The sequence below is a fragment of the Colobus angolensis genome, unplaced genomic scaffold (genome assembly GCF_000951035.1).
Source record: "Colobus angolensis palliatus isolate OR3802 unplaced genomic scaffold, Cang.pa_1.0 Scaffold393, whole genome shotgun sequence".
NCBI lineage: Eukaryota > Metazoa > Chordata > Mammalia > Primates > Cercopithecidae > Colobus > Colobus angolensis.
In genome coordinates this window covers 2,037,230-2,051,774 of record NW_012117299.1, presented here as the reverse complement: position 1 = coordinate 2,051,774, position 14,545 = coordinate 2,037,230, and the positions used below count along the sequence as shown (strand labels likewise).

Sequence of the window (14,545 nt, the reverse complement as noted above, 5' to 3'; positions counted from 1 at the left end):
AGGGACCAAATCAATAAGAGATTACAAAAGATACAGTATCTGGGCAGAGAACAGGAGAATGCAAGAGTCCCAAGCTTTAACTCTTCCAAACACAGATTCACTGAGGGAACTTAATTTGGAAGCATCCTGGCAGCATCACATTTACATGATGTAGGGTTGGGTCACAGGGTTTTATAGTTAAGGGAGGTGATCAAGTCTGATGTACAAATTAAGAAAATGAAGTCCAGAGTTACTTACCTGTTTTCTGGGAAGTAACTCACTCTAGGACTACTAGATATGACTATTTTAAAATAAAAATATAAGGAATGCACAAAATCACAAAGATATATTGGCAAATATTTTCATATCTTACTAAGATGTTGAACCATAAGTTTTGGAAATTTTTCCAAACTTATAACTGGATTGCCTCAGATCAGACAAGCAAAAAATGAAAAAAGTTAACTTAAACTTTCAGGTAACACTATTTATGCAAAGTTAAACGTCTGGATATTTGCAAACCACATGAAGAGATACCAATTTCTTTTCAGGTTTTTAAAAAAAATTAAGTAGCTTGACATTATGTGGACAAACCTTCTAAACATTTCTACATGGCCCTATTCCCTAAAGAAAATTGGAAACAAGAAAAATACATCAACATTTGATACCTCACTAGATATGATGTCTTTTTTCCCCCAATAAATCTCCAGGGCAGGGAGGGAAAGGGGGAAAAAGGAAATGAGTTATTGGCTTGTGGGATCCGCACTGTACCAGCAGCTACTTGTCAGGAACATCAAGGGCTTGTTCCCAGTGGATACATACTCTTGATAACAGAGAGATCACACCAAGTCCTGGCCTGACCAGAGCATCTGCCCACCTAGGACCCCAGCCTATTGTCATGGTTCACGGTATTTTATTGAATTAAATTCGGGTTATATCTTATTTATCATTTCTTCTCTCTCTCTCAAAGCCAAAAAAGAAGTATCAACAGAAGGGGACAGGTAAGGCCCCCAGTAAGGGAGGAGAAAGTAAGTGCCTTATCTGAGGTCCCAGTATGAGCAGGTGCCGTGTCTGGGTAATTCACCATCATAGTCCCCAGCACTTTGTGGTTCTGACATAGGGTAACACATAGTATTTGTTGAATGAATGTTGCCAAACAGGGGCTTGGGACTCCGTTTCTTTATCCATACAATGTGCTGGATTCAATCATATATTAAACGTTAAAGTTCATAGCCAGTGTCTAGCTCAGGGAATACATTCTGTATTCTTAAGGCTTGTTCAATTTCTACTGCACTATTTCTTCCAAATTTATTAACAGCCCAAGGCATTCTCTAGAGACATTGGAGGGGTAGTTCTCAAAGTGTGGTTCCTATACCAGCAGTGTCAGTATCACCTGGAAACTTGTCAGAAATGCAAATTCTGGACCTACTGAATCAGTAATTCTGGAGGTGGGTGGGGGGGGAGTGGGGTGGCAGCAGTCTTGGTGTTAAGTCCTCCAGGTGCTCCTGATGTTTGATCAAGGTTGAGATTCTCTGCTAAGAGACAATTCAGAGCCTAATTTGATACTCAAATGCAGCAACCAACTCAGCCCAGTGACCTCCACATTTATTCCCTGGCCCCTTTTTAAGTGGATTTTCTGTTTTTTTCTTTTACTGTTATGTTTTAAGGTTTTTTAAACACTGAACTCATAACCGGTTCTTTCTAGAAATAGGAAGCAATATCAATCTCAAGTAAATAATAATTCTAATGAATCTGAATTTCACATCAATTCTCATTGAAAATACCTAGTCGCCCCTTAATATTATAGTAAGTATAATTTAGAATTACTTTATTAGAAAATTATACATGTTTATATTTTGAAGAATTTCATAAACATTCACTCCTATTTCATACATATAAATATACCTTATATAAATATGTACATATAAAATAATTATTTTCTTATGGAATGTTATTTATAATGAGTACCTCCAACACTCCAACCTCCTTACCTCTACTTTTTTACTTTTAGATCCTCAAAGAGCTCATTTGCGAGACTCTTTGGATCTACTAAGAATATCGTGCTAGTTCTCAGTCATTGCAAAGTTTAAATACAAAACTTTTCTGCTTACCTAATTGTGTCTTGAGTGCATCTGAAATCTCAAACATTAGGGATGCAGGAAGTTTTACAGTAGTTTCATTAAGACCTGGAATAATAAGATGGACTGCAAGGAAATAGACGTAAATAAGATAAGGGGAAGAAAGTGCATCATGACATAAAATGAAGCTCAGCACATCAGATACTACAAACTATGAAGTGTAGCACTTATTTTGCTTAGTAAATTTTAACCCAAACTTTAAAGCATTGGAAAAAATATGACCATACATTTTAAATAGAATGTTTTTCGTATTTAACCAAACTACTAAAATCCTCTGGCTTTTAATCCATAGACTCAAAATTGTAAAATGGCTGCTTAAGATGTGTGGTGAACAATGATCATTATCAATAATAATGATTTTTAAAAGAGCAGTTCGGTCCACTCTGTGGGGCAGGTAGGACAGGTGCCATCATTCCCACTGCACCTGTGCTAGAGCTATCTCTTTAACACACCATGAGAAAGATAGTGTGGCTTGGTCTCCTGGAATGGACACCAGCCAGGATGCTAAACAGTGAAAGGAAGTGAACCACATCAATTAAACAGAACTACTCACACTGCAAAACTCCAGAAAAGCCCTATTCTCAAAAGATAGCCCGATTTGCTGAATCTAGGCCTAGATTTCAAGATCCACTCACCTAGTATCACTCCTCCCAAGGGAGCTTTTTCTGGGGATTTAGTTGAATCCTTGTGAGTAACATTCTGAATCACTGTTGAAATACAAATAGACTGTGTGAGGGGGTGCGAAATACGAGGCAGTAAGAAGCTAGTAATGTGAAGTCATCTGCGCTGGAAAAGCCTTGATCTAACTTTATTAATACAAAGCAACTCAGTGGGCTGACTATGTAGCCAACAGAAGGGTTGGAAGTCATACCTTACCTTAACACCTGTGCCTTTAACTAATGAAAGGTTATTATTCTATCATAAGGTGTTCCTTTCTAATTACTGGAAAATTTTCTTCCTAACTCTATTCTTTGAAGCCTTCCTTTTCCCCAAATCAATCAGTACTAGCACAAAATGAGGTGATGATCCAGCAATAAAAGTTTAGAAAACTTATTTTCTCAAAGCAGAGTCTTTGAGTAATATCAACACTGACTCTGTTTTGAGAATACACTTGGGATGTCGTGTTTTCTGAAAATGAAGAACTATTTTTTTAAGGGCTCTGTCCCTTCTACCAATAAACTTTCTGGAAATAATGATTTTAATAATTTGAAAAACCAGAAGCCACAACAAAAACAATCAGATGCTGAAGTGAAATGGCATTATAATTCTGGAAACCTGGACGTCTTTACTTTCCTTAAAGTGACCACTAAATCAGCTTTCATTTTTATTAATGAAAATATCCTATCAAGGGATTTCTTCGGGTATGACAACTTAATCCTGGGCAAAGCACCACATATTTGACTTGTTTTAAAAAATGTAATACTTGTGGTGGTTGCTTTGTCCTTAGTTGTCTGACCAGTGTGACAGACAAGGCTTGGCATATTGGTAAAAGAGCCAAAATTATCCATTAACTTCCAATTTACTAGACCATTATATTTTCTTTGAATTTTTTCTAAAAAAACAAAAATCAATAAAAAATTTGAGAAAATTTGTGCCATGTTTGATTACCTTAGCTAAAAGTATATTAAAGATTGCTCTAAACACATTTCCAGAACAGACAAATTACCTTGCTTGATGATTGTTATTGGGATTAGCTTCCTTGGGACATACGCTGGCTAAAAAGAGAAGAAGGAAGTCAGCTTTTCAGTCACTGTAAATCACTTTCTGTTCTTTAAAACATATCAGAGAACTGGAAGTAGCCCTTTGTTGTCTTCAATGAAGTCTCCTGTGACACTGGTTTAATAGTTGCTGGTGGTGGGGCGCGGTGGCTCATGCCTGTAATCCCAGCACTTTGGGAGGCCAAGGCGGGGTGGATCACCTGAGGTCAGGAGTTCCAGACCAGCCTGGCCAACATGGTGAAACCCCCATCTCTACTAAAAATACAAAAAAAAAAAAAAAAAAGCTGGGCATGGTGGCAGGCACCTGTAACCTCAGCTACTCAGGAGGCTGAGGCAGGAGAATTGATGGAATCTGGGAGGCGGAGGTTGCAATGAGCTGAGATCGTGCCATTGCACTCCAGCCTGCGTGACAGCAGCGAGACTCCATCTTAAAAAAAGTTGCTGGTTAGATTGTTAGTACATCCATCTGCCTCTACTTTATTGGATTCACTTGGTTTCCCTCATAAATATCCCAAGGTTTGACAGAAGCAATTTCTTCAGAACTCTCATCAGTTCACTTTACTTAGAAACTGCAATGGAAAGAAACCAAATCTTCTGTATTGAATATTAGTTTATTTTCATTACATTTGAGATATGACACCACCAAATTGCTTTTACAGTTCCTCTTAAAAAGATGCTAAGCTACCTATTATCTTCGAAAACCAATCAAGATCAATTGTTTGAGTGTACCCAATTGCTGCTGCTGCTGCTGTTACTACAGCTACCACAACCACCATGAGCTCCCAACACCAAGCACTTATTGCTCAAGAAAGCAGAGCAAGGACTCCAATCCAGACATTTCTTAATCTACGGCCTGTACTTTCAACCATTCCGCACGTGTTTATACACAAGGGACCTCGGAATCAGAAGGATGTATCCCAGAGGACTCTGCTTCCTCTCTTCACCCAAATTACCTTAGAAGTCCCACAGGAGGTTCTGATGTCATAAAGGAGCCTGAACTAGGGATGGGTGTAGACTTTAAAGCAGAGTCATTGCTAGACATAATCATGAGGCCAAGGATAAGACAGACTAGAGGGACACAGCGCAGGTGAGGATAAAGGCAGAAAATTGTATACAGGAGAATTAGAGTTGAGTTGAAAGGGCAAGATTGATGTCCACTTTTTGATACTTGGTTTAGCCTGTATACATGACCCAGGTATGGCGGTATGGCATATACTAGACCTGCTGATCATCAAGGAGGTGCTGAATATGAGCTGCTTACCAGGTAGGTGTTTACCTGATTACCAAATCCCGTACAAGGGCAAACACCTAGTAGTGAGCAAAATATACTTTTTGACATACTACCATTTTCATAAGTGATATACCCCTGATAAAGAAGGGACAATACGCCAAGCTTACCGTTGGCTATTTTTCTTATATTAAGGTTCTTATGTTTTAAAAAATCACAACAAATAAAAGTTTACTATCATCAGATTATTTTTTAAGAGGGGTGTTTGCATGCATTGACTCAATGATTTCCTCCTTAGCAACCCAGTCTAAGGAATTAATCAAAGACAGTGTTTACTATCATAATTTAAAATAAATTTATTATCCAAACATAGAGATTTTATTCAATGATAGTTCAAAAATTTGACTTGTATTTAACAAAATGGAAAAATGCAGAATATAAATAAGTACCAAGGATACAAATTTGCATCCACAGTATCACCCAATTTAATAAATATGTGTATAGAAAAGAGGCCAGAGGGAAATAAATCACTGTTTCTTTAAAACAGTGATTTCTTGCAAGCCAACATTAATTTCATATTGTGTACCTTTCTATATTTGCCAAATTTCTAATAAGGGCAAATTACGTTTATAATCAGAAAAAGTTATTTTAATTAACAATCTGTTTAGCTACCACATATGCTTCTGTATGGCAACTGAGCTCATACACTATCGATAACTAGAGGAATGATGCAAATATAATTTAGACATACTCTTTCTCGGCAATAGGAGAGAAATAGTAGGAAGATAAGTATAACTTTCAGCGGGGGATAAAAAATATCAAACTCTCAGCTTTGCAGTTACATGGGCAGGAGGATCGCTTCTGGCTTTATTATAAAAAAAATTAAATGTGAGCACTTGCACAGAAACCCTTCTCCAGGGGAGAAAAGCTAGGCCCACCCTTGGCACTCTGCACTCACTCATGAGCCCACCTTAAGCCCCAGCAGCTCCTCTGCCTGCACTGCCTAGTTCTCACCTGCCCTGCTCCAGCAAAAGCGTTGCCAGCATATAGCCTCTAACTCCTCTGAGAATTTTTATTTGTCCATGTTAAAACAACTTGTATTGTTTGCGATTTTTAGGATCATTTCTTTCTTCATAATTGTATCTATTTCTGGGGTACAATGTGATGTTCTCATCTAAGTGCACAAGGCAGGATGATTAAACCAAGCGAATTACCATATCCACCTCCTCACTTTTACCGGTCAATTTTTTCTGGCGAGGCATTTGAAATTTATCTTTAGCAATTTGGAACTATACATCAGTAGTAACTATAGTCACCCTGCCGTGCAATAGTACTCTAAAGCTTACTCCTCCTGTCTAACTGAAACTTCCTACCCTTTGCCAATATCTCCTCACTGCCCCCTTTCCCCTCACCCCCTGGTAACCACCATTCTATTCTCTGCTTCTATGAGTTTGACACTTCTGAGACTTTTAAATGCTTGGCGTGGCAACCTTCAACTACACGGAAGCTGCCGGGCAGGACAGCCACATTATTTTTCTATGTACCAATTACCATTTTTGTTCGGGCTGTGGCTGCAGCTAGAGGCATTTGAATGGCCTGTCCTCTATTTGCCCTGTCCCTTAGTGCACGTTTTGTTGAACACGAAGTTTTTCCAAGATACTTAACACATTAGAGCAGAAAAGCCTACATGTTGCTGTGCTGACTGAATTGCATTATACCAGTTTAATTTTCCTTGTTGTAATGATTTGTTTTGAACAAACAATTTTTTGACAAGGACAAATGGAAAATATTCTGCTATTCACATGAATGGAACAACGTTTCTGTTCTGAGTTCTTACTCCAGTGTTCAGTTGAAGTGACAAGAACATATGTACAATATGTGCTGCCAAAAATTAAAAAATCATTTAGCTGCAGAATGCAATTTTTTTTTCTAGGCCTAGAAATGCTCTCCTGCTTAATCCACAATCCAAAGAGACACAAGGACTGTACTAATGAGCAAACAGCTGCATCTCTACAGGTAGTTTTTTAAAGGGCATCGGGAAAGTCCTGTGGCTCAACACGTCTCTGCCAACACCTCTACAATTTCCATTTGGAAATTCACAATGTGAATCCCCTCCTATGTCTTCTTATCAAATAAAAGGGCAGGGAAAAGTTTGTTAACCACACTCACTGCAAAATGAAGTACTGTGATAATTTCCAAGATACAGTGTTTAACCAATTACAATCCGATTTTGATAGAACTGTTTTATGTACAATGTTTTAAAAAAAAAACATTTCCTTGCTGTCCTTTCCTTACTTTTTCTAGGCTTGTTATTACTAACAACTATTAATGTATATCAGAGTCACAGGTGTAGACAGTGTGGGGCCTGGAAATGGGAAGGAGGCAGTGACAGCCCCACAGGCTTCCATACTGTTTTGGCTGGCGTGGCCTCAGCACAATACTGCTGTCCTCAGACACCGCTCTGGCAGTGATTTTCCTTCTTAGGCATTCCCTTGCTGGCTCTCTTTTCTCTACAGCTTGCTGATTCCCCTATTCTTGCTGCAAACCTCCACTGCTTCTTCCTTCCATAGTTCTCGTCTTTCAATGTTTACTAAATGCCAGGAAGTAAGCATATTTCTTTCTTGCCCTATAATAGATTTTTTTTTTCTCATTTCTAGATATCCTGTGCATTAGAAACACAGGTTGGGCCATGCCTTGAGCAGAAGTCTGGTTAAGATCATTTATTTTTACTGATTTTCTGGGACACTGCGGCGAAGCAGGCAGTTGGTGACACTCAATGAGGAGAGACTACTCGAGTGTGAAGGGTGATGCCCTGGAGACGAATGCAGCATGCTTTCCCGCCATGACTAGGGAAAGCGTGTGCTTCTTTAGAAATACATGCAGCAGCAGCAGTAGCCGCTGCTACCACCACACATGACAAGGACCTTACGCCTCACCCTGCGTTACACTAACTTCCTCCTGATAGTATATTGAAAATTAGCTGTAATAAAGTTAGTGATAACTAAGGATGTTATTTTTTGTAGGTTTGTCCATTTGACATTTTCATGGCATCAGATTATTATTATTGTAGGTTTAACATTATTTTCAGGCCCTGAGATAAAGAGGAGCTGTCCATTTGGGTAGTGGCTAAAAGAGTGGCTCAAAGTCAAATTTCAATGACTCAAGAGTCAAACCACATGAGAACTCGGGCATATTAGATTCTGGTTTTAATTCATTTTTAGGATGTTCTAATGAAAGTTACAAAACATACTGATTCAATCTAACATCTGGCTAAAAGTGAATCTAATGTCCTACTTTCAAAAGCCTTCAAATTTCTGGTCAACTGAGGAGGAATCAGACACTTAACCTCTGATGATTTGTTAATAGTTTGCCTACATGTAAGTTTTTCAAGTTTCTGCTTAAGACAAGGATTGCTAAGGATGGAAGGATGCCTCATACATTCACTGTACACAGTCATAAAGTGTGGCTGGGGACCACAAAGGTAATCTCTTGGTTCACATCAATCATTTGATAATTGTTACATGTTAACAATTGGTACCACTTCTCTTTTGGGTGATAACTGTGGAGTTCTTAAAATATGGGTGGGTCTCTGATGGAAAATAAAAAAGATAAAAATACATGTCATATTTTTGGAGAACACTGATCCTAGGAAGATTTAAATAATTAAATTTGCTTTTAAAAATCTGTTAAGTGCTACTTCAAATATTGATTTTGTTTAGCTAGTTAAGTAACACATTTTTTAAAAATATAGAAAAGGTTTGAAAATATTAGCCATCATTATTTTTTAAAATAATAAAACCTAACAGTAAACATTAGGTTTTACCTTAAAAAACAAACAAACAAACAAAATGAGTGTCCTACATGCTCTAAATGGAAAAAAAAAAAAAAAATAGCACAAGCCTCATGATAAATGTATCTTTTTCTTCCTCAATCATATGGATCTCAAGTGATTTTATTTATTTATTTATTTATTTATTTTTTGAGACAGAGTCTTGCTCTGTCACCCGAGCTGGAGTGCAGTGGCCGGATCTCAGCTCACTGCAAGCTCCGCCTCCCGGGTTTACGCCATTCTCCTGCCTCAGCCTCCCGAGTAGCTGGGACTACAGGCGCCCGCCACCTCGCCTGGCTAGTTTTTTTTGTATTTTTAGTAGAGACAGGGTTTCACCGTGTTAGCCAGGATGGTCTCGATCTCCTGACCTCGTGATCCGCCCGTCTCGGCCTCCCAAAGTGCTGGGATTACAGGCTTGAGCCACCGCGCCCGGCCGATTTATTTTATATAGAAAGAATCACAGTTTTGTTTCTGCACATGCCCTTTCTCTGATTTTTCTAGAGGTATAGGTAGGAGCAATATTGAAAACATTTACCAATTGGTGGGACAAAGGCACTAGCCAACCAGAAGAGATTCCCTGCTATATGTTCCGGGCACAACTGTACTGGGGCTTGCCTGCCAGCGGAACACACGTCTAGATACATGAATTACAATATATAGCGTAACCAGAAGGATAGGATGGGTTGTATTTTATATTCAGATTTTGGGCCTAAAATTTATTTATCTTTAAAATGTATAGCCTAAAGTTCAAATTTTTTTTTCCATTCTGAATACCTCTTATTGAAAGGTGTTCAAGAGTTTTTGCTGCTTCTAAGGTTTCAGGTGTAACCATGTTCATATGAATAAAAAAAGTTTTCAATGTGTGTTTTTGCTTGAAATCCAGAAGGCAAACATGTGAAATTAATTTCGTATCTCTTGAAATAGCCTTCTAAGATAGGTCTCAGAGAAGAAATGGGTGAATAATTGGGTACAGACTTCTTTGGACTAAAATGTACGTCTAAAGTATCAAACCAGTTTTCAGAATCAATTCTATGTGGTCACATAAGATGGTCAAAGTTCTCCATGCAGTTCTGTTATAACTTCTCCATGTCCCAGAGCTACCTGAGAGCAGAGATGTAAGTTCACATACATATATATTTGTTGTTGTCCAGAAGGAAATAATAAAGCTTCTCAAAGAAGGCTTAAAATATCTTTTCAATGAATTTGGTTTTTCCTTTGGAAACAACGAAGAATTTTAAACTCATCAGAGCTGGCTGCAGTCAGGGTGCTCCACCTCACAGCTTGAAGTGATAAAATGCCTGGCTCTGTGTCATGGAGGAAGGAAGTTGCTTCCTAGCCCTTCCTATCATGGCTGCTTATACTGAGGGAAAAAAATTAAATCCCCTGAGAGTAAAACGTCAATCATCTTTCCCAATCTTGCTGAGTAACTCATCCTAAATGAAATATCCTGCCAAGACAAATACAAATTACTGGGATATGATAGCTGAAAAGAGGGACTGAAAGAAATGATATCATGGAGTCACATGAAAGGTTAAGCGTGACAGCCAAGAGGGAAGGAGACAATGTATGCTTCCTAGGAAACCGTTCACAACAAAGAATGAGGATTGTTCTAGAAGAGGATGAAAGAGCAGTTCTATCCCACTGTTTTGCCTGTGAGGTACAGCAGATCTACCTTTCCTACACAGTGTTGACTGGATTTAAGAGACAAAGATGAAGGGACCTTAGGGAGAGGCACAATTCAACACATAAATACACAGTACTAAGCCAGTTGGTTATTTGGGGGAAAAATACGCAGCCTAAACAATACAGAACCTTCCTATATACCATAGTTAAATAAAGTTCACAGAATTATTATAAAATCAAACCACTTACAAAACTAAAAGAAAGGGGAGGAATATTTGCTCTCTAGAAAGGGAGGGTCTTTCTAAAATATAATGCAATTGAGGATATCGCAATGGAAAAGTCTAATAATATTTGGTTAAGGAGATTTCACGAGTTGTCTATTTCAAAAATGTCTATGAGCAAACTTAAGCAATAACAAACGTGAGAAAAATATTTCTAGATAGTATCATCAACAGGTCAATGTTTCCTTAATGTGTACAGTCTTATACTATATAGTTCTAAAAAGAACCCATGAAACACGCAACAAACAAAGAACTGCAAGAGAACGTCATTAAATGGAAAATACAACTGGCTAATAAACAAGTGAAGAAACTACTGCTTCATCAGCAATTGGAGAAATAAAAATTAAGGTAACGATTATAAGCTATTACATTAGCCAAAAATCTAGTGATGAAAATATATAAAGTTGGCAATCAGGGTACTATAGCAACATAAACTGATACATTGCTGCCAAGTTTATAAATTGGTACCACTTTTCAGGAAAGAAATCTGCCCATAGTCCTAGGAAGGCTTAAAAATGTTAAAACTCTGAATTGTTAATTCCTCTTCTAAGTATCTATTTTAAGGAAATGATCAGCACTGTGAACAAAGCTTTATCACAAGTGTTCATAAACGTAAGTGCTCACTATAACATCACCTACAATTTAAAAACAATTAGAAATAACTTAAATGCCTACAAATTGGAAACTTAATAATCATGTGTTTATGATACAGCACACAGCAATTAAAATTATGTTTATGAAGAGCATTTGATGACATGAAGTATGTTCATAACATATTTTGACCAAGTGAAAACAGCAAGATAGAAAATTGCAAATATAGTACGATTTTAATTTGTAATGAAAACATGCTTAGAAAACAAAAGATGCTCTAAAGTTTTGCCAGACTATTAATGGTTTTATACTACCCATATAGAGGTAGTTTTGTTATAGGTAACCTTGTTAATGCTTCTTTTCCCACTTAATATTCTAAATATTTAAGTATTAGACAATTTGAAAAGCAGCAAAACCTAAAAACAAAAAACCAACTAAACAGACAAGTTAAAAAAAAAGAGAGAGAAAAAAATAGGCCTAGGAATTTACCTGCAATCTCTTTTTTGTATTAATATCTGAAATACATCAAAATATTTTCCTAGCAATTATAAAAATCTCATAATTATTATTTAATAATTTCACAATGAACACACTTTTCTGCCATTTCAAACCATATAAACAACCTTTACCTCAGGCAGACTTTTAGTCAGTTCTACTTTATCTAAGACTCTTTTCTGTCACCAAAACCAATCTTCTGTTTTTGTTTTTAATCCCAGTGAATTATATACTACTATTTTTTTTTTTCCAGACTGGGCCATATGATCCATGGGGCTATTCTGTGGACTACTTAATTAGACATAAAAAGATATTCGGCCGCACACCTCAAGCACACATCTCAGAGAGCAAAATTCCACCCACAAATAGTCTTCGCATGTTCATTTGACTGTAGGATACTTCCAATATCTAGGGACCAAAGCCAGCATCAAATTCCCTTCCTCTCACTGAAGTGCCTCCTCTGTCTGTCCTTTGTTACTCTTAATGGCAAAAGCTGCAATTATTTTGGCACCAAACTAATCACTGGGTATGAGATTTGAAATGCGAACATGTCTGTGGTGGCTCTAACAGCGACTTACAGTCATCCCAGGTGGGGTGTATACTTGACATGATGCTTCCTGAGAATAGATTTTGAAAAGTGGAAGGAAAGAGAGCATGAGAAACCAAGTGGCTGCAGTGAGAGAGAAAAGGATGTTTTTCGATTCATGGGGAAATGCCTGGTTCATAAAACACAAACATTGTCTGAACTGAACAAAGCCTGGGCATTTTACAAAATCAAACTTGTTGGTCCGTCATTGTGAAAAAGAGTGGCTCCTTTAAGTAGGGTACGATAGAAAATAGAAAGGAAAGGTTTAAGCTGTAGTAATGTACATAAAGCATGTATCAATTTGCTCTTGAAACATTATGTTAAAAAGCAATTGACAGAAGATAATATGTATAACCTTGAAATACCCAGAATACTGAAACACTAGAATAAGCTACATTGAATTTCAGAATTTTAGAACTTCAAACAAATCAGAGATGATTTGAAATCATGCTTTTACTTAGTATTAAGAAAAAGAAACTAATTCCTAAAACTAAGTACTTTATCCACTGTTTCATAGCTAGTCAATCTAATTTCAGTACCTTTTAATAAGATGATTTCCTTAACAATGCAGATATAATTTTTTTTAAAAAACATTTGTGAAAATAAACTGTTACATACCACTGTGTGGTCTTGGTCATAGGTACTTTGGATTTTCCCATTTACTTTTTTACCTGATGAGACAAGGGAAAAATGACATTATTTCTATTCTCCTGGCTCCTAAGTCAACTCTAGCTGATCATTATCAAGACAATTTCAACTCATCCTCTAACCTGGATGTATAATTTTAATTGCTATAATTTTAAACACTGATGCCTATGAAGTTTTAATGACGGGATGACTGGAAGAAAGCTCAAGGTTCCCGAAAGTCTTTCTTTGGGCACCTCTACTGGTCTAGCTTTCCATTCTGAACACTGGTACATGTTATTGTTTTTCTGGTTCGGTTGGTGTTTGCAGGTCAGGGATTGATTTTAAACTACTATAATACAATAGCCAACGACATCAATCTTTATTACTTATTTTATAAATCACTTACAACAAAAGATTCTGAAATATCAATGCTCAATATATCCTGTTTGCTTCTATATTTTCGTAAATACTAGAGCTTAGGAATTATCTTATTTCATATTATACAATGAATAACATAATTAAAAATTAGGTAACTAAGACAAAATTATAAAAGCTTACTGAAACAAACATTTCTAGGTACTTACTTCCAACAACAGTCTTGTGATTGAAAATCTTACTCCAAATTCCACCTTCCACATTGTCTTTCACTCCAAATTCATAAACCGTGTTTGGCTTTAGATTTTCCACAATTGTTTCAGTGGCTGGACAGATTTGAAAAATCCACTTCTTTTCTTTATCCTTTTCTCGATAGCGAATTGTATAAAATCTGTTGAATAGCCAGGATATCATGCTTTAAAATCACAGGGGGATTCAGAATGTTATTTCAAGTTTCTTACTTCATCACAGATTTCAACCAACTTGGGATACTATTTAATATTGGCTTCTCTTCCAATTTTTTAAAAAATTGCAGAGAACATGAAAAAAATAAGCTCAATGTGTGCTTAGGTTTTTAACTTCTCATTGCAAGTTGGGGTCTTTGCAGCAGCACAGTTTTGGCCTGATGGAATTCCAGAATTCTCCTTCTACTATTTGTTGCTTTGCAAGATGAAAGTTGGAAAACACTATTGTTTTCCAATTATACATAGAGTGGAACGTAGGTGCCATTTTATAAATAATATGGTAGTTTCATAGTTGTATGAATTTAAGCTTTTTCATCCGTGGAGGATATGTTAGAGGTAATATCATTCAATTTTGTAAAAAAAGAACCTAAGACTAAGATGTACTCAGTACTGCATTTTAAGGTTGAGCTGTTTTTATTATAAAAAAGAAGACCAATAGCCAAGAGTACAATAAAAAAAGTTAAACAATGCCAATTCAATATCACTGTTATGTATTTACTTAGGACTTCATAACACTCATATATACATAAATATACACATGTGTATGTGTACAATAATCTCTACCACTATTTTTTGAATGTAGGTTTTACATACATTACCTGGTTTAATTGTCA

General features: G+C 36.8%; 1 protein-coding gene across 1 annotated transcript in view; it reads right to left on the bottom strand.

The window, feature by feature from the left end:
• Positions 1-2,046: 2,046 nt before the first annotated feature.
• Positions 2,047-14,545, bottom strand: part of LOC105521031 (target of Nesh-SH3) — a 117,180-nt gene continuing 104,681 nt past the window's right edge. Inside the window, exons 5-9 of the mRNA XM_011955049.1 lie at positions 13,677-13,858; positions 13,084-13,136; positions 3,781-3,829; positions 2,750-2,821; positions 2,047-2,180 (exon numbers count right to left, since the gene is read on the bottom strand). Of these exons, the coding sequence (XP_011810439.1) occupies positions 2,047-2,180; positions 2,750-2,821; positions 3,781-3,829; positions 13,084-13,136; positions 13,677-13,858 (490 nt within the window). The remainder of the gene's footprint in view (positions 2,181-2,749; positions 2,822-3,780; positions 3,830-13,083; positions 13,137-13,676; positions 13,859-14,545) is intronic.